The 20996-nt window shown below is 52.8% G+C and overlaps 1 protein-coding gene across 17 annotated transcripts in view; it reads right to left on the bottom strand.

The window, feature by feature from the left end:
• The window catches only part of Ablim2 (actin binding LIM protein family member 2), a 124094-nt gene extending 103801 nt beyond the window's left edge, over window positions 1-20293 (bottom strand). For 11 of the 17 annotated variants that reach the window (XR_003836711.1, XM_029477527.1, XM_029477532.1 and 8 more), the window contains exon 1: window positions 20119-20280. Coding sequence is in view for 16 of the 17 variants with exons in the window: in XM_029477527.1 (XP_029333387.1) it covers window positions 20119-20128 (10 nt within the window). In the remaining variant the exon portion in view is untranslated. Of the gene's footprint in view, window positions 1-20118 lie in introns of all 17 variants that reach the window. The other 6 variants (XM_021161740.1, XM_021161743.1, XM_021161741.1 and 3 more) reach the window with 1 other exon arrangement.
• Between the last annotated feature and the right edge of the window lie 703 nt (window positions 20294-20996).

The following is a 20996-nucleotide window of genomic DNA, read 5'->3' as shown; positions in this document are numbered from 1 at the left end:
GGTAGGACCGAGTGGTACAGGTCACTGGCTCAGCCAGGGTCAGGGTGGAGCAGAACCAGTCAGTGCTGGGTGAACTAGCATGTGGTGGAGTATGGGTGAAGTACATCACTGGCTGCTGCTGGACAGGAATTGCAATTCAAACAAGACAGGCTCCAAAAGTAGGTATGCCCAGAGCTCCAGTGCCCACCCCAGAGGTGGCTGCCCCATCACCTGACTTCAGATTTATCAACGGCATCCTGGGATACTGGGACCCACAGGCTGCTGTGGACAGGCAGACATGCTTCATCCACAGTGGAACAGCATTCATGGTTGGCCCCCGAGGACATCAGGTTAAGTCACCAAAGAACAGGGATGGTATCACAGTTCCACTCCTGAGGGCCCCAGTGGAAAGAACTCATGCTGAGAGGAGAAGAATGGTGAGGGCCAGGCCAAGGTGAGAAAGAGTGGGCTAGTCTCAGGAGGACTACTTCCGGTTGGTTTTTACACGAGGTCTCACTATGCCTCTGGAGCTAACGATGTAGACCAGACTAGCCTGCACTCATAGGTATCCACCTGAGTGCTGGGACTGAAGGCATGCACCACCATGTATGATAGCTTCCATTGTTTAGGATGGACAGCTGGGAGGTGGGAGGAGGTAATGATGCTTATACTGACAGTACACTCAATGCCCCTGAGCCACACTCCTAAAATGATTCAGTGGGTGACACTGTGCCGTATCTATAATTCTATGATTAAAACACAAACAAACCTAAGACCGCCTGCAGCCACTCTCCGTGCCTGAGGTAGGGAAGCACGCCTGCAGTGGATGGGGCACAACAGGGATAACTAGAGAGATGCACCATGCTACCCTGAGGTCTGTGGGTCAGCAACCCATTATCCCCCAGAGTGCCTGGCCTTCCCGACAATATGGTGGCTATGGACTCTGACAACAATGTCCACTGTCAAAGACATGAAGGTGCCAGGGACAGGGCATGCAGGATATGGCACAAGGCACTTGCTTCCAAACCACTGAGCCACACCACATGGCACCAAGCAGCATGGCCATGGGCCCAACTGGAGTCTCAAGAGCCAGCAGCCAGTTTCCTAGCTCAGGCCTCAGCCACCCAGGCTGCAGAGTGCTCATATGTCTCCCGGAGTCTGGCATGCCGAGGCTGGCTGTCACAGGCCGAACATCTGGAGACCTGTCCCCAAGGTGACTGTTAGGAGGAAGGCTTTGAGTGGTGAGAAGTCAGAGCAGGGCCCTCAGGATGAGATCAATGCCCTTATGAAAGACATCTAGAGAATTTGGCTAGAGGGCACCAGCCAGGAACCTAGCATGGGCCCTCACCAGACAGAGTCTGCCTGGGCCTTGGAGCTCTGGGTGGGGAGAATCCATGTTGGGTCATCAGGCTCTCCTGCAGCCTGGCACTGCTATCTCCAGATGTCTGCACACATGACCCAGTACTGTGCAGTCATGAAGTTTCCATAAGGTACTAGAGCCCCTCCATGACTCAGAAGCTGAAGGATCAGGGCATCCACAGCTGGCGGAGGCATCCTCTTTCCAGGAGTGTCTGGTTAAGTGGATAGACAGAAAGGACTTGAGACAGACTTTAGACAGACAGTATTGTGCCAGCTGAGACAGAACAGCAAGGGGTAGCCAACAGCTGAGCCCTCCCTACCCTACTCCAGCACTCTCCCAGAAGAGCACAGCAGAGAGCCACCAGATGGGGAATCATGAGGGGTGACAGGAACAGGGAGGGAAGGCTACCTGAGACAGGTAGCCTGTGCAAAGGCGTGGCTGTGAGAAGCAAGAGAGGCCTGATTGAAGTCTCCAAAACTCAGCATGGTGGGGCCCAGGAATGTGAGAAGGTTGCAGGAGAGGTCAGGGAGAGGCAGCTGGAAGGCAGCCCTCAGCCAAGCTACTGTGAAGCTGCCATCCCCAGAAACAATTCCACCCAGGGCCCAACAGCGTGGGTACTACAGAAAATAACATGGCAGTCCCCAGAATACCTAAGCATCACAAGACACAGCAATTCTACCTCTGAGATATACACAAAATCATAACATCGAATGGGTATCCCATACCAGATTCACTGTACCGCAGTGACCACATCCAGCACTAGCTACCCTGTGTCCATCATCATGAACAGACACAATATTTGTCCAAACCATGAACTCAGACATCAAAGGGAAGGTCAGCAAGGTGTGGTGGCACACTCCTGTAATCTCAGCACTTGGGGGAATGAGGCAGAAGGATTACATCTTTCAGCCCAGTTTGGGATATATAGCAAGACTCTGTCTCAGGAAAAAGGAAGGACATTTTTCTATCTGTTCCAACACGGATGAAGCTTGAGGCCATTGTACTAGTGAGAAAAAAGCTAGTTGCTGAGAGACAAACACGGTGGTGGTGGTGGGGGAATCCATTCACACGAGGCATTAAAGGCACACACCAAATACAAGGAGACAGAGCAGAGAATGCTGGGAGAGGCGGGGCGATAGGCTGGGGTCAGTGATGACACAGTTTGCATGAAAGGGTGCTGGAAATGGATGACCTACAAATGTCACTCAACTGGGCACTTAAACATGGCTTAAATAGTAAATTTGATGTTGTACATGTTTTACAATAAAAAACACACACACACACTAAAACAAAGGCTGCTCCCACCTGGAGACAGGGAAGATTGTGGCTGAGCCACAGCAAGGCACAGGCAGTAGAGTTGCACTAAGCAGGGACAGACCTATTAAGGAAGGGAGGTTTGATGCTGGTGAAGGAAATGAGGCTGTGAGGAGAGCAGAAGTGGTACCCAAGCCAGGGGAGGTGCAGGGACCACGGAGAAAGGCTGGAGGAGGCAGACTGTAGCCCTCCTCGGGTGACGAGGACACACACGCTCTTTTCAAAGCAAACTTACCTCTTGAGTGCCTCGTCCACTTCCCTGGCCCTATGCTGGTAGTCAAGATGGGCATGGGGAGAGCCTTGAAAACACACAGGCAAGGGTACAGCCACAGCAGAGGTCAGCCTCCTCAGTGACATCACTCAGGCCATCAGAGGAGACCCCAGAGTCCCCTGCTCTCCAGGGTCAAGATCATGAGAATGGCAAGAGTTGCTTTGGAAGCAGAAGAGGTCTGGGCTGCTGGACAGCACCTTTAGAAACTCCCCAATGGACAGCAGAGCCAGTGGCCCCTGAAGGCTCTCTGAGCTCACTTGTCACCAGCCCAGCCTCAGACACTGTCACCTCCCCTTAGCCTCCCACTGCATGGCCTTGTCTTATCCACACAAGTCACTCAGTCCTAAGAGACCAGATGTCACAAAACATCAGAAGGTGGTGGGAAGGGGTGAGTCTCTGATCCCAGCTTGGTCTCTTTCTAGCCATGTGGCCTTGGCTTTCTTCCCTCAACCCCCAGGGCCCTTCGCGTTTCTGGGGATGGTCAGCGAAGTCTAATGGAACTCCAGTCTCCGAGTGTTCAGAGTTGTGCGCTGCGCTGTGCAAACGGAAGCTGTAATCATGGATAATAAACCCACAGGCCCAGGCCCCGGACTCGACCTCCTCTAATTGCTGGCTTCTTCCTGCCTTGCAGACCGCAGCCTCCCCGCAGAGTTCAGAGCTCTTGCTGCAATTCATTTCTGCCCACCAGAGTTCATAGGCACCTGGGGAAATGGCTCTTGCCAGACGCACACACACTAGTGCGTTGATGTCAGTCAGGTGGCTGATTTCTGAATGATCTGGTCTCCCTAAGTGGGAGAAGAAGGCCTGTTCAGTGCCAGGCCCTGGCTCTTGGCCTGCAAAATGGAGAGGCAGAGGTAACCGGCCCCTCCCCTCAGCCTTGAGCTGCTGCAGCCCCCAGGACAAGATAGCTCCTCGGGATGCAGGCTCGGTCCTTCCCTGAATAACCCCCCTTTATAGGACTGAAAGCAAGGGCTGGCCATGTCAGCCTCCAAAGGGTTCAGGCTCCTCCCTGCATCTCTGGCTCTCATGGTCTGTGTGGCTCTGTACACCATGGACACCTGTCCCTAAGCCAGGAATTCCCCTAGGACAAGGGCTCTGCATTGTATGACTACTGCCATATACCCTAGCTGGAGACAACCCAGAAGCCCCACCCCAAGCCCCCCATAACCAGGAAGAATACTGGTGATGTGTTTACAGTGACCTTCCACCTACAGGTATGGAGGGCATGTGTCCCAGGCCCCATCAGTCCTGAGCCTGAAGGACCAAATCTTGAGGCCATGGCTTCTCCCTAAGCCTCGGCGGCTTGGCACAGTTCCCAGGCTGCAGGCAGAGGCTGCACTGCTTGTGGCTGCCTGTTAGCTCCTGGCAATCCTGAGGCATGGCTGTGGTCACGACATGGGCAGGGAAGGGACCCAGGGCTTCCAACAAGAAGCCTTGCCCATGACCAGTCGTGTAGCACTGGCTTCATGGTCTCTTGCCCCAGCATGCCCCCTCGGTTGGCATGATCCCTTGCTGGAGCTGTGTGAAGCCCCTGGCCCACAGCAGAGAGTCAGCCTGAGTAGACCCCTATAAGACCTGGTGTGGGTGTTACGGAGAGGGAGCTGGGAGAAGACATAGGATGTGGCCTTTGCTCCTGTCCCCTCCCATGTGTAGTGACAAATGCCCGGGTCCTCCCTTAGTCACAGCAGCTCCTAGTACTGTCCTCCCCTCCCTCTGTGGCAGAGCATCTTAAACAGGATATTGTCCTGTTAGTCCTATGGCCAGATCAGCAGAATCCTATGCAAAGGGGGTGGAGCTTGTGGAAAATGCAGATCTGGGACTGGCCAGTGATATCAGCACAGCCTGGGGGGCCAGGAATCTGCACTGCTGGTGCTTGGAGCTTTTGGCTTCTCCTTGTCTTCCTCACCTTCCACCCCTGCTTCAGGCTTGGGTCCTCACTGAACACAGCCTCACAGGAACCCCAGGACCGAGAGGTCTTACAGTGTCACATCTGAGTGTGGAACCCACAAACACAAAAGACAGATAGCACATGAGGCAGGTGGCACAAATGAAGCCACTCCAGGACATCCTCCTGCAAGGGACCCCTCTAGGCAACGTGCCAGGATTTCATTGAGGTCAGGTTCTACCCACTGCCTCCTTGAGAAGTTCTTTCTGGCCATGTGTAGTTAGTTAGCATCTTGTGCGTCTTCCTCAATGGATGGGGACTTCTGAGGGAGGAATGGCATCCTAGCCAGAGTTGGACACAGAAGTGACTCTGCCAGCATGTCTCACACTACTATACCGACTGTTAGGGGCCAGTTGTCTTAAGGACACTGGGGCAGGGTAGGGGATGCCCCAGCTGAAGAAGGCTAAGGTCTAGGAGCCATGTCTCCTGGCATCTGTCACATCAGCAAATGTCATGTCCTTCTTAGACAATTACCCAGCCAGCTGCCCGATTTAGACAAGTGCCTTGCTAGCTTGAGCAGAGAGCCCTGTATGAGACCCACTGAGCCTCACAGAGTGTCGGGGGGCTCAGAGTCAGAAAAAGGAGATGCTCTAGCTTAGAATAAACCAGTTGGAAACCAGTGGGAAAGAGGCCCCAGAGCCCCTGGTATGGGACAAAAATCACCCCAAGATGCCAACTTATGGTCAGATGCACTTTCCAAGGTGCCAGACATGAAATCATGGTCCCATTTCAAGTAAAAAGGAGGACTCACCTTTCCTTCCACAACGAAGGTACCTTTCAGTGTATAATAAATAGTGCCACAATGTCCCTGTCTCACAGCGGCTGAAAAACAGGAGCCCCTGCCCGAGTGCTGATCTGTCTGTGGGAAGGGGTAGCTGGAGGGGGTAAGGGATCTGGACAGAAGGCTAGCCCGACGCTGAGTGTCACTAGGAAGGTTCCTCCTCGACTCAGTATGCCCATCTGTAAAATGGGTGATGCTTTAGAGAGGTGAGGTTGTCGCTTTGCTACAGATGGTCCCTATGCCATCAGCTCACAGGGCAGTTTGCTCCACCCATGAGAGAGACACTGTTAATTATTTCAAATAGGTACCCAGCCTATATTCCCCATCTTATTCCATCTGAGACTCCAGCAGGACAGTGCTGCCTGTGTTCAGGGTGGGTCTCCCCTCCCCAGTAAATCCAATCTACAAATTCCCTCCCAGATGTGCGCCAGGTACATCTGCTGGGTCATTCTAGACCCTATCAAGTATTAACCATTACAGATGGTTTCTATCAGACACTGGGCTGCCACCTTCACTGGCTTCAGAACTGGAAAGGCACTGTGGGAGACACACATTCCTGGCCTGCAGGTCTGAACCCCACTATCCAGCCCTTCCCATCCCATGACCTTAGGCAGATCACACTTCATGTTCAATTGGAACACAATGAATAGGAGCAGATGCAAATAGGAGCAGTGACATCACAGGGATTTGTAAGGGTTGGAGGTCATTCCTGCACACGTCCCCAGCGTACCCAGAGCCCTTAGAAGCTATAAAACCCAGGCATTGATTGCCATGAGATGAAACAATGGGGCCCTGGGGCCCCGCCCCACCCTGGGGCCTCACCCCGCCCCCTTCAGCAGCCTGGGCTCTGAGGTCGCCACACCCGGGGTATATTTAGCTCTCCGCTGAAGCACTGCCAGGTGTGAGCATTCCCTCTGACCAAGGACACAGAATTTCAGAAGAGCAGTAATCTCTCATCTGCAACGTGAAGTTTGCTCCTGCACAGAAGCCCCTCTTTCGTTCATAACTGCAGATGAACCCATCACCGGAGATCACAACACGCAAACACGTGGGCCCCTGGACTGGCAGCCTGCCAGGTGTCACTCAGAGCCCAGGCTTTGCAGTGAGTGTAGACTACCAGCCGTGGGTAGGGAAGCCAATGGCTGCTCTCCAGGGGAACATCCTTGAGACCAGTCTGAGCATCATTCACACAGCCTTGAAATGAATCAGCTCTGAGAACCTGAGAAGCAATGAGCTGAGGTAAAGGAAGAGTTCTCATAGCGCCTTTACCTCTTGATGGATTTCCCTCTGACGTAAGACAGCGCTGTGTACTAACACAGATCCTGAACTCTGCATCTGTCGATGACACCGATGCTCAGTCTATTAATCCCTCAGCTTCACTTTAACAAGAGTATGATATTCCATCCTTAATCAGAAGTTCTTAGAGTGACCCAGAGATTTCTAGTAGTCCCCAAGGAGCTCTTGGGGCTTATTGAGGTCAAGACCATTTTGCTACTAAGACTAGAAAGTTCTGGACATCGGTTGATGTTATTGTTTGGATATTATGGTGGTTTGAATGAAAATGGCTCCTTAGGTTCATAGGGAGTGGCACAATTGGGAGGTGTGGCCCTGCTGGAGTAGGTGTGGCCTTGTTGGAGGAGACATGCCACTAAAGGTGGGCTTTGAGGTTTCAGAAGCTCAAGCCAAGCCTAGTGAGTCACTCTCTTCCTACTGCCTGGGGATCCAGATGTAGACCTCTCAGCTAATTCCCCAGTGCCATGTCTGCCTGCGGGCTGCCATGTGATAAAAGACTAAACCTCTGAACTGTAAGCCAGCCCCCATCAAATGTTGTCCTTTATAAGAGTTGCTGTGGTCCAGAAATAAAACTTTAAGACAGATACTGAGTGTTCTCAAAAGGAGTGTGTGTTGAAGGCTTGACCCCCAGGGTGGTCCTATGAGGAAGGGGAGCCCTTATGAGATGCAGCCTAGAGGGAGGCCCTTGGATCACTGGAGTTAATCTCCCAGCTTTGTTTCTTGTCCCGTAGATGTGATGAAATACTCTGACAAAAGCAACTGAAGGGTTTACTTTTGTCCTGGGCTCAAGGCACAGACCATGCCAGCAGGAGGTCCAGGCAGCAGGAGCTGGACCACAATTAGGAAACAGAGAGAGAGAGAGAGAGATGAGCAAACATTAGTGCTCAACTCACTTTCTCCATTTTACCCAGTCCAGGTCATCCCTGTGTAAGGTGGGTCTTCCCACTTCCACTGGCACAGATGATCCCCCACAGGCCCATGTCCCAGGTGATTTTAGATAATTAACAGTAACCATCCGAGCCTCTGAAGCAGACAGTGAGGTCCCAACCTCTCCACTTCCTCTTGCTTCACTCCTGTGAGGTGAGCAGTTTCTCTGCCGCACGTGCCCAACCATCACCATCAACAACATCAGGGAACAGAAAGCAGTGGACCTGCCCAATGAGAGACTGGTACGTCTGAAACCCCAGATCAGGATAGGTACCTTCTTCTATTCATAAGTTAAATGTCCTTGGGTATTTTGTGATAGCAACAGAAAGCTAGCAGAAGATTGTACTAGAAGCTATTGACTGTAACTGTGCTAAGGCAGGTGGAAGAGCCTATGGGCCGAGCAAGGGGTCTGGAGGCATCCGGAGGAACAGCTCAGCTACAGGAGAGTCTGCACACTGTTGGAGAAGCTCAGAGAGCAATTCAGGGAGCTCAGAAGATCAGGATGCCACAGGAAATGTGTACAGGGGAGTCTCTGCTGAGGATAACTTAGATGGAATAGGGATTCTACCCAGAATTGGGCAAGTGCTCTCCCTCGTTATACCTCAGTGAGGAATATGGCTGTATTCTTCAATGTCCTGTCAGCCTGTGAGAGGACAGGCTGGTTTATCTGACAGAGACCATGTCATGGCAACACAACAGTCAGGCTCTGGCAAGGGCATCTCTAGCGGGAGTGTGGAAACTGCTGGCTGCATTTCACCAGATTTATAACAAGAAGGAGGAGCAAAGAGGAGCAAGCAGAGAAATCTGGAAAGTTCAGCGTAGGGCAGAAGGAGCCTGGGAAAAATATTAGTCAAAGGGTATGGCTGCTAACTCCCTGGCATCTTATACCTGCGGTTCCTGAGAGAGAGGCAAGTGTCTGCAGAGACACCATAGGCACAGAGACCAGAAACAAACGAGGCAAAGCTGTCTCAGAGAGCTTCCAGGACAGAATGCTTCCTTGAAAGGGCACCAGGGTGCTCAGTGTGTCTCAGGCCACCTAAGTTGGGCTAACAAGGCACCCAGAAGCCATTGCAGCAGTTGTGGTCCAAGCCAGCCCTAAAACAACCCCTTCTGCTCACAGATCTTGCACTGTCCGTGGGATGCTGGCGTCATAGCGGTGCAGAATGTGGGGTTATGGGTCAGGATGGCTTTCATTGGCATGACAAAGGAAGGCCCAAAAAAGACCAGGCCAAAGTTACAGGACTGGAATTCCTGCAAACGGCCCCAGGAGATGCTAAGGGAAGCCACTGATAACATATAAACCCACTGGAGAGAGGCTGTGGGTGACGGCCAACAAGGCTGAAGTGGCAGAACTGCCTAAGCCCTCGGGAACTGGGGAGGGACTGCATCCTTCTACAGTCTACCTCATGTCTGTCCTGCTGTGCTCGGATCTTGCATTGGGCCAATATCTCTCATTTTCCTATTCCTAAATTTCATATAGGAATGATGACCCCAGAAAATATAATTTTCTTTAATTTTTTTAAACAGGGCCTCACAGCTTAGACTTTTTGAGTCTTGGAAGCCTTAAACTTGGGCTTTTTGGTGGGTTGGTTTTGTTGTTTTTATTTTGAACTTGGACTTCAAAGAAGCACTAGGGCAGGAGAGACATGTTGGGTCTTGGGAATGGAGGGGTGCCGTCTGCACTCTGAGATTGATATGAGGCTTTGCATCGTGCAGGGATGTTACGATTTGGTTTTTTAAATTTCCCTAAGGCTGCAGTAATGAAGGCTAGGTCCTCAGGTAGCACTACTGGGAGGTGGTGACATAATCTTTAAGAGGTGTGGCCAAGGGAAGTCTCAGGCCCCTGGGAGTGTGCCTTCTAAGCACACAGTGGGGCTCAGCCTCTTCCTCATCCTCTTTTCCTTTTATGCCACGAGGTGAGCAGAATTACTCTGCCATGTGCCCCCACCCCAGCAGGGGCCCGAGAGCCCTGGGAGCCCCACGGAGCAGAGCTCACAGAAGCATTTTCTGTTTATAAGTGATTGCTGTAGGTCCTTCCGGTTGGTGACAGGAGCTGACAGTCGCCCTCACTGTCTCCAGACTGCAGTGGAGCTTTGCAGAGGCCGCACATGTGATATAGTAATCAACTGATCATGGAACCAGACCTCAGAGTCTGGCCACTGTGAATCCGGGTGCTAACAAGATTCACAATCCTACAGAGCAACTCCACACCCATTAACTGTGCTCACGGGTTCACGCAAGAGCAGTTTATTACACTTTTAATTTAACAACTTTAAAAAAAAATCTGTATTTTAATTTCTAGCTTTGCAAATATCCTTAAGTGCAACCCACATGAAAGTACTTAACGCTGGGTCCTAGGGCCTGGAGGCCTGGGGGATCCTGTGGAACAGACAGCGGCTTTCTCTGCCTGTAATCTCTGCCTGGATGCATCAGTGGATGACGCAGCCCTTCCTCTGATGCCCAGCCCCCAGCCATACTGGGAGCAACACCTCCCAAGGCAGCACCCTGCTCTCAGGAGTCCGGAGTACTTAAGGCTCAGTATGTTTCCCTAACTGCTTCTAAGAGACAGCCCTGTCTCCCGGCTATAGAAATGGCAAGCTCGGGGCAGACAGAGTGTTTACATTTAGCGAATTAAGAGAAACACCCCTATGAAAAGCTACCCTCACATTCTCAGACTATAGGTGTAAAGAAGTATGAACCCGCCGGGCCGTGGTGGCGCACGCCTTTAATCCCAGCACTCGGGAGGCAAAGGCAGGCGGATTTCTGAGTTCGAGGCCAGCCTGGTCTACAAAGTGAGTTCCAGGACAGCCAGAGCTATACAGAGAAACCCTGTCTCGAAAAACCAAAAAAAAAAAAAAAAAAAAAAAAAAAAAAAAGAAGAAGTATGAACCCAGCCACAGAATATCCCAGAAGCTGTATTGACTGACTAATGATCTTCAAAAGCCGTCATTCTCCTCCTCAAACGATCTGGGGATACGATACTCATGTGGGTATTAGGGTTTTGTGGTGTGACTAAGGTGCCATGAAGGTAAAATCCATGTCACCCAGGACTGTCTGGGTGACGTGCCAGCTGTTCTTATGAGAAGGAAGCAGAGGGAATTTACACAAGCAGGTCACCGTGGGAAGATGGAAGACATGGCTGCAGGCCTGGTTTTAGAGATTGAACTGATGCAGCTATAAGCCATGGAATGCAGAGAGCCACCAAAGCAGAAACAGGCATGTATTAACTATCTTAGAGACTGTGGGAGGCACAACGACACAGCAACATCAGCCAGGCTTCACCACTGGTCTCCCAGTGGACATATCTGTGCTATCCTAATCCTCCATAGGGCCAGCAGGGACAACAGCCAGAGGGCTCCCCTGCTCCTTGGCTCTGTATAGCGTTGTCTAGGTGAGCAGGAAGCACCTGACTATAGGCAATCCCCCAATGCCACCAGCATCTAGAGCCAGCCAGGTCCCACATCCGAGAGAGGGCACAAACAGCCTCAAACCCAAGGGGCTCTGGGGTAAGAAACAAGATCGTCCCCAGCCCCAGCTGTGTCTCACCTCACCCTGGGAACACAAAATCGCAGTGAAGAATTGCATGTGGCTTCTATTCTCAGAGGTGCCAGGGACACATTCAGCCACACATGGGTATTGAAAGAGCTTCCTGGAAGAATGATACTCAAAGGGACACTACAGATGTGTAGTAATTGAACTCCACTAAAACCAGATCCCCTCAATGAGGAAAATAGTTTGGGGTAGCTGTGGAGGAGGACTTGGGGGTCATCCCACATCCTGTGGCTCATGACCCTTCCTCCATATTTGGCGCCAGCAGCCCAGAAGTTTCCCTCCTGGCTCTGTTCTGGTTGCCACTTTTTCATCCCTTCTGACCTGCCTCTCACCAATGAAGACCCACCTGGGTAACCCAGAATCGCGTCCCCACGGCCGGGCCCTCATTTACTCAAACACTCCCTCTGCCCATGTAAAGCTGACACAGTGACAAGTTCCAAAAATTAGGACAGGAGCCCCCCGGGAGTCGGAATCCAGCCCTTACATTGTCTGTGACAAAGCAGATCAGAGAGGGTCAGTAGCAGCCCTAGGTTGCACAGCAGACAGAACCTGACCTGAGTTCTCAGCAGGGAAGTCCACGGGTTCGAAGCTAAGGAAGGAGACAACAGTGTGATAGAGTGGAAGGCTCTGTGGTCATGCGCAGCTGGAGCAGGCCAGAACTTCAGTGGAAAAGCAGGCCAAGTCCAGAATGGGGCGGGGTAGGGGGCAGGGAGAGGGCAAGCAGGGATAGCAGTCAAGACAGAGGAGCTTGTGACTGAAGACTTCCAGAACATCCTGGAACAGCTCTGAGGTTAAGTAGGGGCAGAGTCTGATTCCTGGAACAAAGGAAGCTTCAACCAGGCTGAGGCTAGACCAAACTTAAGCTCTGCCAGAAGCACCAGGTAGCAACACTCTCAAGGTGACTCCCTCTTATTCATCCCCTACCTCTTCCTTCTCTTCCTATTCTTCATCCATCTCCTCCCTCCCTTCTTCCCCCTCCCCCTTTTCCCTCTTCCTTCTCCTCCCCTCCCCCATGTCCTCCTTCCCTCCCCCTGACCCCTGCTCTCCCGGAACACTGCCCTGCCTACCTACACCTGTGCCTTCCTTCACCTCTAAGAGTTTTGCTCCCCGCACCCAGGACAGTGTGGGATTTTAAGCTCCCCAAAACCAGCCCGTTCCTAGAGAAGTCACAGTCCAGGACAGACAGCAGTTCTCAACCTGTCAGTCACAACCATTTCACAGGGTCACCTAAGACCATGGGAAAACACAGAGATTTACATTAGGCTTCATAACAGTAGCAACACTACAGCTATGAAGTAGCAATGAAAATAATTTTATGGTTGGGGGTCACCACAAGATGAGGAACCGTATTAAAGGGTCGCAGTGTCAGGAGGTCGAGAACCACTGGGCTAGGAGAAAGACCCCAGCTTCCTCCTGGGCCTGTGAGGATATCCATATGTCCCCAGGGCGCTGCAGAAGAATCAACCCTGTCACCATCACCTGTGGTGATGCAATGTGCCACCCCTCCCTCCATCCCACGCTCCTTTCTGCCTCTCCCCAACATTCTCTCCCTCCAGCTTTCTAGGGTCCCCTCCTTATTAACCAGAAGCACCACCACCCTCCTGTGCCCACCAATAACTGAAGCCAAGACCATTAAGGACAAAGTACTGGAATGTCACACGTCACCTTGGCGACAATGAAGGCAGTCCTTAGGGATCTGCTCTGTAGGCATCTTGTGCCTACTAAAGCACCAATGGGAGAGGGGGCTTGAAGGTGTCATTTGCCGTGTCAGATCCTGAAAGTCTCAGAGAAGCATATGTATTCTGAGTGACAGGGGAGCCAAGCATCAAGCAAGACACTACTGCACCCATTCACTCTTCCAGAGCAGGTGTCAAGGAGCCACCTGTCAGGAGCACTCTAAGAGGCTTGGAGGCTTGGAGGCTTGGAGAAGGATTCTGAGGTCCGCTGTGTCCTGAGGCCAGACTCCTGCAAGCTCTCTGCCAGCATGCTGCCTCACTGCCTCTCCCTGCTGCTAGGTATCAAGACCCCAAGGCCTAGAAAGCTCAATTCAGGAGCCATGACGCAATACAGTATACCGTGCCTCTCCCTCTGAGGATAAGCTGATGCACTGACTGGGAGCTCCCTAGAGATCAGAGATGTAAACAAGTCTGGGGTGGTTCTGGACCAAGAAGCAGTAAAAAGACAGGCATGTTGCAAAAATGGCTTAGGAGGTAAGCTGACCTCACGCAGAGGACAAATTTGGGTGCTTCCCGAGTGGTGCAGGGTGTTCCAGATGTTCCTATTCTCCTGCTTCCAAGTACCTGCCAGGTCTTGAAGAATCCCCCAAAGCAGGTGCTACCTCTGCCTCACAGGCAGGCGAACTGTGGCCAAGGGCAGTTGGAGAAGCGTATCTAACAGTAGGGCTGGAGTCCCACTGTGCCAAGGGGCCCCTATGCTCTCCATAGAGTACAGACTGCCCTCACAGACTGGGAACTCTTCAGCCATCGGGCAGGTAGCATGAGACCCCTGATATAGCATCCACACAGTACCTGCTTGGGACACACCAGTTCACCACCAACCAAATGCCCCCAAGTGGAGAGCATCTAGGACCAGCCCCCGTGCTCAGCCAGACAGCAGAAGTGAGGGTCTCAGAATGAAAGCCCACCCCACACCTGCCCTAATCCTTCCCCTGGAGCCAAAAAGGCAGTTACTGTGCATGCAACTCAGGTGCCTCCTCCACGTCAGGCTGTAGAATCCTAATCCTAACCAAAGCATGAGAGCCAACACACTTCCCCAGAAGGTGACATGGTGAAGATGTCAGATGAGGAAGGCTGGCAGCACATTACCCAAAATGATATCAGCCTCAGAAACAGATGTCATGGTTAGGCAGGATCACATACTCCAAGGTGACTCTGCTATTGCACCCAAGTACACAAAGTCACAAGAAGTGACAGTAACTTGCCCTAAGGGAGACCCTGGCAGGGCAGGGCAATGGAAATGAGAAGAGATCTGGATATAATGACTGCCACCTTCAAGTGGATAGCGGGCTCTGGAGGGCCAAGGCCTGGCATGCATGCTGTGGGTATCTGAGACGGGGGTCAGTGTTGAACCTGGAGTCGAGCTTACCTGTAGGGCGGCATGTGAGCTGCTCATTGTAAGAATTTCTCTCTGTGATCAGATCTGTCAAAGTGTGGATCAATGACCCCAAGAGGAGACTTTTCGGAAGGCGGAGGAAACCACTGGAGATTTGCACCAGCAAACCCCGTAACTGGGAGGTTTGAGCAAAGCACTCTGGCTCAGGTGAGAAGACAGAGAAGCTCTGAGGTAACGCTCCAGGGTCTGACCTACACACACAAAGCAGCCATCCGCACATCACCAGGCAACAAACTTCCCCAGCTGTTGGCCAGGGCACCCAGGTGGAGAAGGACCAGATACAACCCACTTCATCAGGGAGACACGGGGCAGTGGGGGTTGTGCCAGCCTCTCTGGGGTTCAAATTCCAGCTCCTCCACTTACCAATTTTGTGACACCAGGTAACTGCTGGAACCAGCAAGGCCTCAGTTTCCCCTCCGTGCGGGGGAACCCCCAGCACTAGACATGTGTGGCATGAAGAGGATACAAGAGAAAGAAGATCCCTGGTCTGGCCGGAGGCCCTGAGGAAGCACCCTGTGAGCATGGTTACTGAGGTGACATATAAGCCTGTCTGTCCTCCCCAAGTGTGGCGGATACCCTAGTAGCCCTGAGCTGTGTGGTGGTGGAAATATTCCCGGAGTAAACAGAGATGAAGCACTCGAGTTACTCTGCCAGGGATCAGCAGGCTCGGGGCTCTGAGCAGCAACTTGGTTGTAGCCCAGCATGCTTGAAGCAGTCTACAAGCCCCCATCACAGTGCATGATAGCAACTAAAGCCAGGAGCTGACACTGCCTGTCACAATGTCTTCCTGCTGTGGCTCTTTTACCTGCTCTTTGAGGCTCTGCCCCGCAGCTGGCAGTGGTACTGAGCACCTAGCACCCTTGGTCCCCCAAGATCCTGACACATGATCAGGGAAATATAGAGGACAGCAGAGGCAAGAAGCCAGCCCAGGAGCCCTGATTCCAGAGATGGTCTTCCCCGCCTGTGAGGCTCATAAGCACAAGGAAGGGCTCAAGGCGCCCATGCAAAGAACAGCCACAGACTCGAGATCACAGTGGGCATTGGGCCAGCATCCATGACTCCCAACAGCTGCCAGTGACAGCAACTATGGCCTAGACTGGCCCTGAGAATAGACAGTGTCCCCTTTTAAAGGGCCAGTAACAGGACAGGGCCTTCCTTGGGGCTCACCTTCCTCCCCCTCCTCTGCTCAGAGCTCTACAGTGTGCTGGGCAGGTGATTTAGGAACACTTAAAGGATCATGGGACACTCTCTTTCCTGGGATACTAATTGACTTCCCAAGAGTTCACGAACTTCAAACAGGATTCTAGAAAATACCAAACTACCTCATTATCAGAAACTTAATCTAGGGTAGCTAGCTCAGAAATTAACATTGATCATCATAGGAAAAAAGGTCACGTTGGGGATACAGGGCATATGGAACCAGAGAATGCCAGCCCATAGTCCTCAGCATCCTGGCCAGATATAACTCCTGATACATTTCAGGGTTTGGGGGCTTCCTCTCTGTTACGCCTGACCCACAGTGGGGCTGTTAGGGGAGATGGGACACTGCCTTCCTGTGCTTGCTTGACTTTACCCAGCCGTGGACAATGTGTAAGCAGCTAGAAGGGACCTGAGAATGCTCTGGATGTACCCACGCCAACGCAGGACACCAAAGCCCAGAGAAGGACAGGCGCCCATCCAGAGTCAAGGCAAGTCCTTTGTGCAGCCAGAAGTGGCCTGGCATTCTAATGATGCCCCTTTGTGCTCTGTGTGAAGGGCAGAGATTCCTACAGTATGGAACATCCCCTTTCCCTGCATCGTCATCATTCCCAGAACCAAAACAACTCTGCCTCCTGCTTTCAACTCTGCATCTCATTACAGAGAAGAACAGCCTGAGAGTGGCTGTCAGAGCTGCCTCAGCCATGCCGGCCATTTTCCTGCTAAGGCTTTCTTCCTTGTGTGGTAGAGCTGACACCATAAAGGGATGTGTGGTTTCATGCTCCACTGCTACTTTTTATTTATTTTATTTTATAGTTTATGTGCACAAGTGTTTTGTCTGCATGTATGCCTGTGCACCACCTGTGTGCCTGGTGACTGAGGAGGCCAAAAGGGGGCACCAGATCCCCCTGGAATTGGGGTTCCAGATGGTTATAAGCCACCAAGTGGCTGCTGGGAATCAAACCCTCAGCCTCAGGAAAAGCACCAGTGCTCTTAACCATTTAGCCATCTCTCCAGCTCCCCTCTGCTGTTTCTTAATGAAACTGGTTTTCTTAAACATTTTCTGCTAACACCGAGAAGTCATCAATATTGATTGCTAACGCCTCCCACACCCACCTAGGAACTGATCGTTTCTTCACGTTCTTGTTTGCTGCAGTCTCAGAGCCTACAGCATCACAGACACACAGTAGGCACTTAGCAAATATTTCCAAAATGAAAGTATGGTGGCCAGCATTCTTTGTTCCCCACCTTGGCTGGTGACCTGCTCTGTTATGTTAGTGGTACCCAAGCAGGCAGACAGCGTGTGGCCACACGCTGCCAACTCCTGGGCTAGGAGGAGTGAGTGCCACATTCTAAGTGTATTAGAAGGCCAGGCTGCTTCTGGACGCACAAAGGACTTTCCTTGACCCTGGATGGGTGCCTGTCTTTCTCCAGGCCCCAGTGTCCTGAGTGGGAGTAGGTGCACCCAAAGCAACCCCAGGTCCCATCCAGCTGCTTACACGGCAGCCACGGGAGTAAAAGGTGGCTGAGCCGGGTTCCCAGTCCTTCAGCTGTTATGACCGGAATTCCCACAGTGCACTCCTGACCACAGCACCTTAGACTGGCTGTATGTGGAGACACAGCTTTGACAGTGGTCATCAGGATGAAATGAGCCTTATGTACCCTCATCTAATCAGCATGGCGTTCTTGGAAGAGGAGGATTTCAGGACACAGGCACACAGAGGGACAACTCTGTGAGGACACAGGAAGGATATGCTGTCTACGAGCCAAAGAGAAAGAAATCAGTCTGCAGATGCCGTGATCTTGGTTGCTTTGGCTCCAGGATTGTCCAAAAATAGATTTCTCTCATAAAGCCCCCTGGTCTGTGGTACTTAGTTACAGAATCACACACACACACACACACACACACACACACACACACACACATTCCTCTACCTCAGCTCAGTCAGGCTTACAGCCACCTCCAGGTACATCTTAGCAAGTACACAGCCTTCCTTGAGACCCAGTGCACGGTGGCTGAGCCAGCATGGTGTCCATCATATCCACTCCTGGATCTTAGCCCCCTTATCCCGCTGTGGCCACACGGCTGCAGTATAGCCTCACTCCCAACACCACCTTACAGGCTCACTTTACACTGCACACACAACTGTAGAGATTCCCTCCATACATCTGGGGAAACTGAGGCACAGAGAACAGCATGACTAGTACACTGGATTTAGAACAAGACCACATGCCATGGAACAGCATCTCCTACTGCCTTGCTGTGGCACTCTGTAAGCCTTTCTTTCCCTGGTCACTTGAAATCAACAGGCAACCACAGCCAGGGTGGCATTCACAGGCCTCTGTGCCACACCTGAACTAGCATGGAGCAGCACTGTGCTGTCATACCCCAGCAGCACCCACTCTGTCCCCACCACAATTGGGAAGGAACTTCTAGCCAAAGACATAGTACAGGTTGCCAGGGGCTCCCATCACTTGCCCATCTGGACCAGTATCACTCCCTGACGCTCATCCATGCCAGGTTCCAGAACGGTGCCAGCCATCCCAGGGGTGGCACAGTGGAGTCTTTCCCTGTTGACAATGAAAGCCCTGACCTGCCATATGTACACAGCAGCCACACTGGGACCCATGTGCCTCTTCCTGCTCTCCTCCTGTCGATGAGGGTGAATCTCTGTTGTGTATGCATTAGGCTGGCCAAAGCTAAGCCATGATCCACAGGTGGGCCAGACAACACTTGTGCTCCATTTCCAAATGGAGCCCAGAGCACCCAGCACTGGCAATGACCATCCACACTCCTGAGGGGCTGCTGCGTGTGAGGTTTTCCTGCTTAGAGGGGAACCGAAGTTCCAGGTGAGCAGGCCAAGACTGGGAAGGTGTCCCAGTGCAAAGACCATCAGACACGCCATGGTTCAAACCTCAGTCTCCTTGCCATAACAATCCCAGCCCTCCTCCCCTGGGGACAAACACTACGAATTCGAATTCGAATGCAAAGTGTGGGCACCTGTGCTCCCTCTGAGGGCCCCTGATTACAGGAGACACAGAGGTATCAATTATGTCCTGAAAGCATGAAATTAACCCGCACACACCCAGCCATTATCCCCACCGCCATCAGATAAATGTCTGGAGGTCCTGCCAAGTCTGAGGATGCCCTTGCCTTACACCCACAGGTAACAGGTTGGCCATCTCAGGAGGGATCCCGCCTCCCATACCACTTGCTCTCAGTTACTCTCAACATCCACGGTAGAAGTCCCTCCTTCCTTAGCTAGGAGGGAGAGGGGACAGTCCCCTGGGAGGAGGTACTTCAGGCTAAGAGCCTACAGTGAGCTGTTTCCAAGCTCATTCCCTCCCTGTCCACTTTCTCCTAGAGGAAGCTGCTGTACCCATTGGCCTATGCAATGTAGCCAAGGGCCACACTGCTGCTAGTAGCAACTTCGGCTTGGGGGTTGTGTGTGGGGGAGGGGGGGAGCATGCTGGAGTCAGGGAACCTTGGGTTCGAATCCCTATCACTTGTCAGAGCTCAAGTCATTGAAGTCTGGTCATCCCATGGCTCCTGAAAATGGAGGCCAACCCCTCTCTCTTGAGGAATGAAAGGATCAGCCCTCCCTGCAAGCGGAACTCTTGAGGCTGTCAGATGGGTGCATTCTGAGGTGATGTACAGATGCTTTCTGAGCCAAGGCCTCCCAGCTCTAGATCTCAGTTTCCTTCTGAGCACAGGCGCTGCTGGGTTGCAGGGACGTGGGATTTTCCAGCATCACACAGAGGCGGTCAGATCCCTGTGGGTGGGTGCGGCGAGAGAGGTAGGGCTGAGACGCTCAGAACTGAAGGGCTAGAAGGACAACAGCGCACAGACAGCTCCGGGACTGACACACATACAGCCTCTAGCACTCAGATCTGCAACGGCGAACCTGGGGAGTTCAGGGTCTGCCAGACGCCACCACCCAGGCTCTGCGGGAACCGCGCAAGGGCGGAGTCCCCTGCTGCAAAGCTCCGCCTGTCATCACACCTCTCTCTACGGTTAAGACTGCGGCGACCCAGGGCCCTTTTCCGAGACCTGGACCCCTTTACTGAAGCAACCTGGGACCCCCACGAGAAGCAAGGAGTGACGCCCGCCAGACAGCTCTGCGCAGCCACCCTAGCTGGCACGGTGGGAAGAAATTCCGGCATATGCCGCTCCGCGCCCCCGGCTCAGAGACAGAGGCTGCAGGCCGGCCTTTCGGGGCTGCACACCCTGGAGAAAAAGTTGGGTGGAGCCGCTGGTCTCAGGAATTGGCTAGAGGAATTGGCTACGCACTGCAGGTGTACCCAGTCCTCGAGACCCTACTGAGGTTGCCGCTACGAACCCGCGGATTCAGGGTCGCAGCTCTCACCTGCGCTCATGTCAGCGGCAGCTCCCAGTAGGGTGGTCCCCGCGCTGCGACAGCCCGAGGACCGGGCGGGCAGGTGCGGCGCTGGCAGGATCCTCAGTACGCTTGAGGCCAGCGGCTGGGCGCACACAGTACCTGCTGCCCGCAGCGCCACTGCAGCTCGGGGCTCCCGCCCCGCCCCTTTGCCCCGCCCCTCATCTAGGCCACGCCCCTGTCGAGCCGCGGGAGGGTCGCATCCTGGGAAGTGTAGGCGCAGTGCCCCCGCTGCCCGCCTGCGCGCCACCGCAGTTGGACGTGCGGACTACAAGTCCCGGCAGGCTGTGTGTTCTGCTCAGGCGCAGACTGGTGGTAGCGCAGGTACCCTCCTGCACCTGCTCCGAGAGCTCTGCAGAGCTGTCAACAGGGTCTAAGGGAGGCGTGTAGGACTGTAGCTCATCTCAGCACTGGAATCTCAAAGAAGGAGGCCCAAGGAAAAGAGATCTTGGAGCAACTCTACAAGAGTGATGGAAGGTCTCAGGAGAAGACTTTCCCTTCCTTACCAATGCACAGAAGAGGGGAAACTGAAGCGGAGGGGGAGAAGCGGGATAGCGAAGCAGGAACAGGATTTAATCACACACACACACACACACACACACACACACACACACACACACACNCACACACACACACACACACACACACACACACACACACACACACACACGGCGAAGTCTGAATGGGTTGGGATCCAGACGCAGGATTTAATCACACACACACACACACACACACACACACACACACACACACACACACACGGCGAAGTCTGAATGGGTTGGGATCCAGACGCAGGTGTCTAGACTCCAAAGATAGGCAACCTCGCCTTATGCCCCAGACGCTCTCAC

Source organism: Mus caroli, chromosome 5 (assembly GCF_900094665.2).
Source record: "Mus caroli chromosome 5, CAROLI_EIJ_v1.1, whole genome shotgun sequence".
NCBI classification, from domain to species: Eukaryota; Metazoa; Chordata; class Mammalia; order Rodentia; family Muridae; genus Mus; species Mus caroli.
Note: the sequence above shows the minus strand (reverse complement) of the source record. Positions and strands in the feature narration are given on the sequence as shown.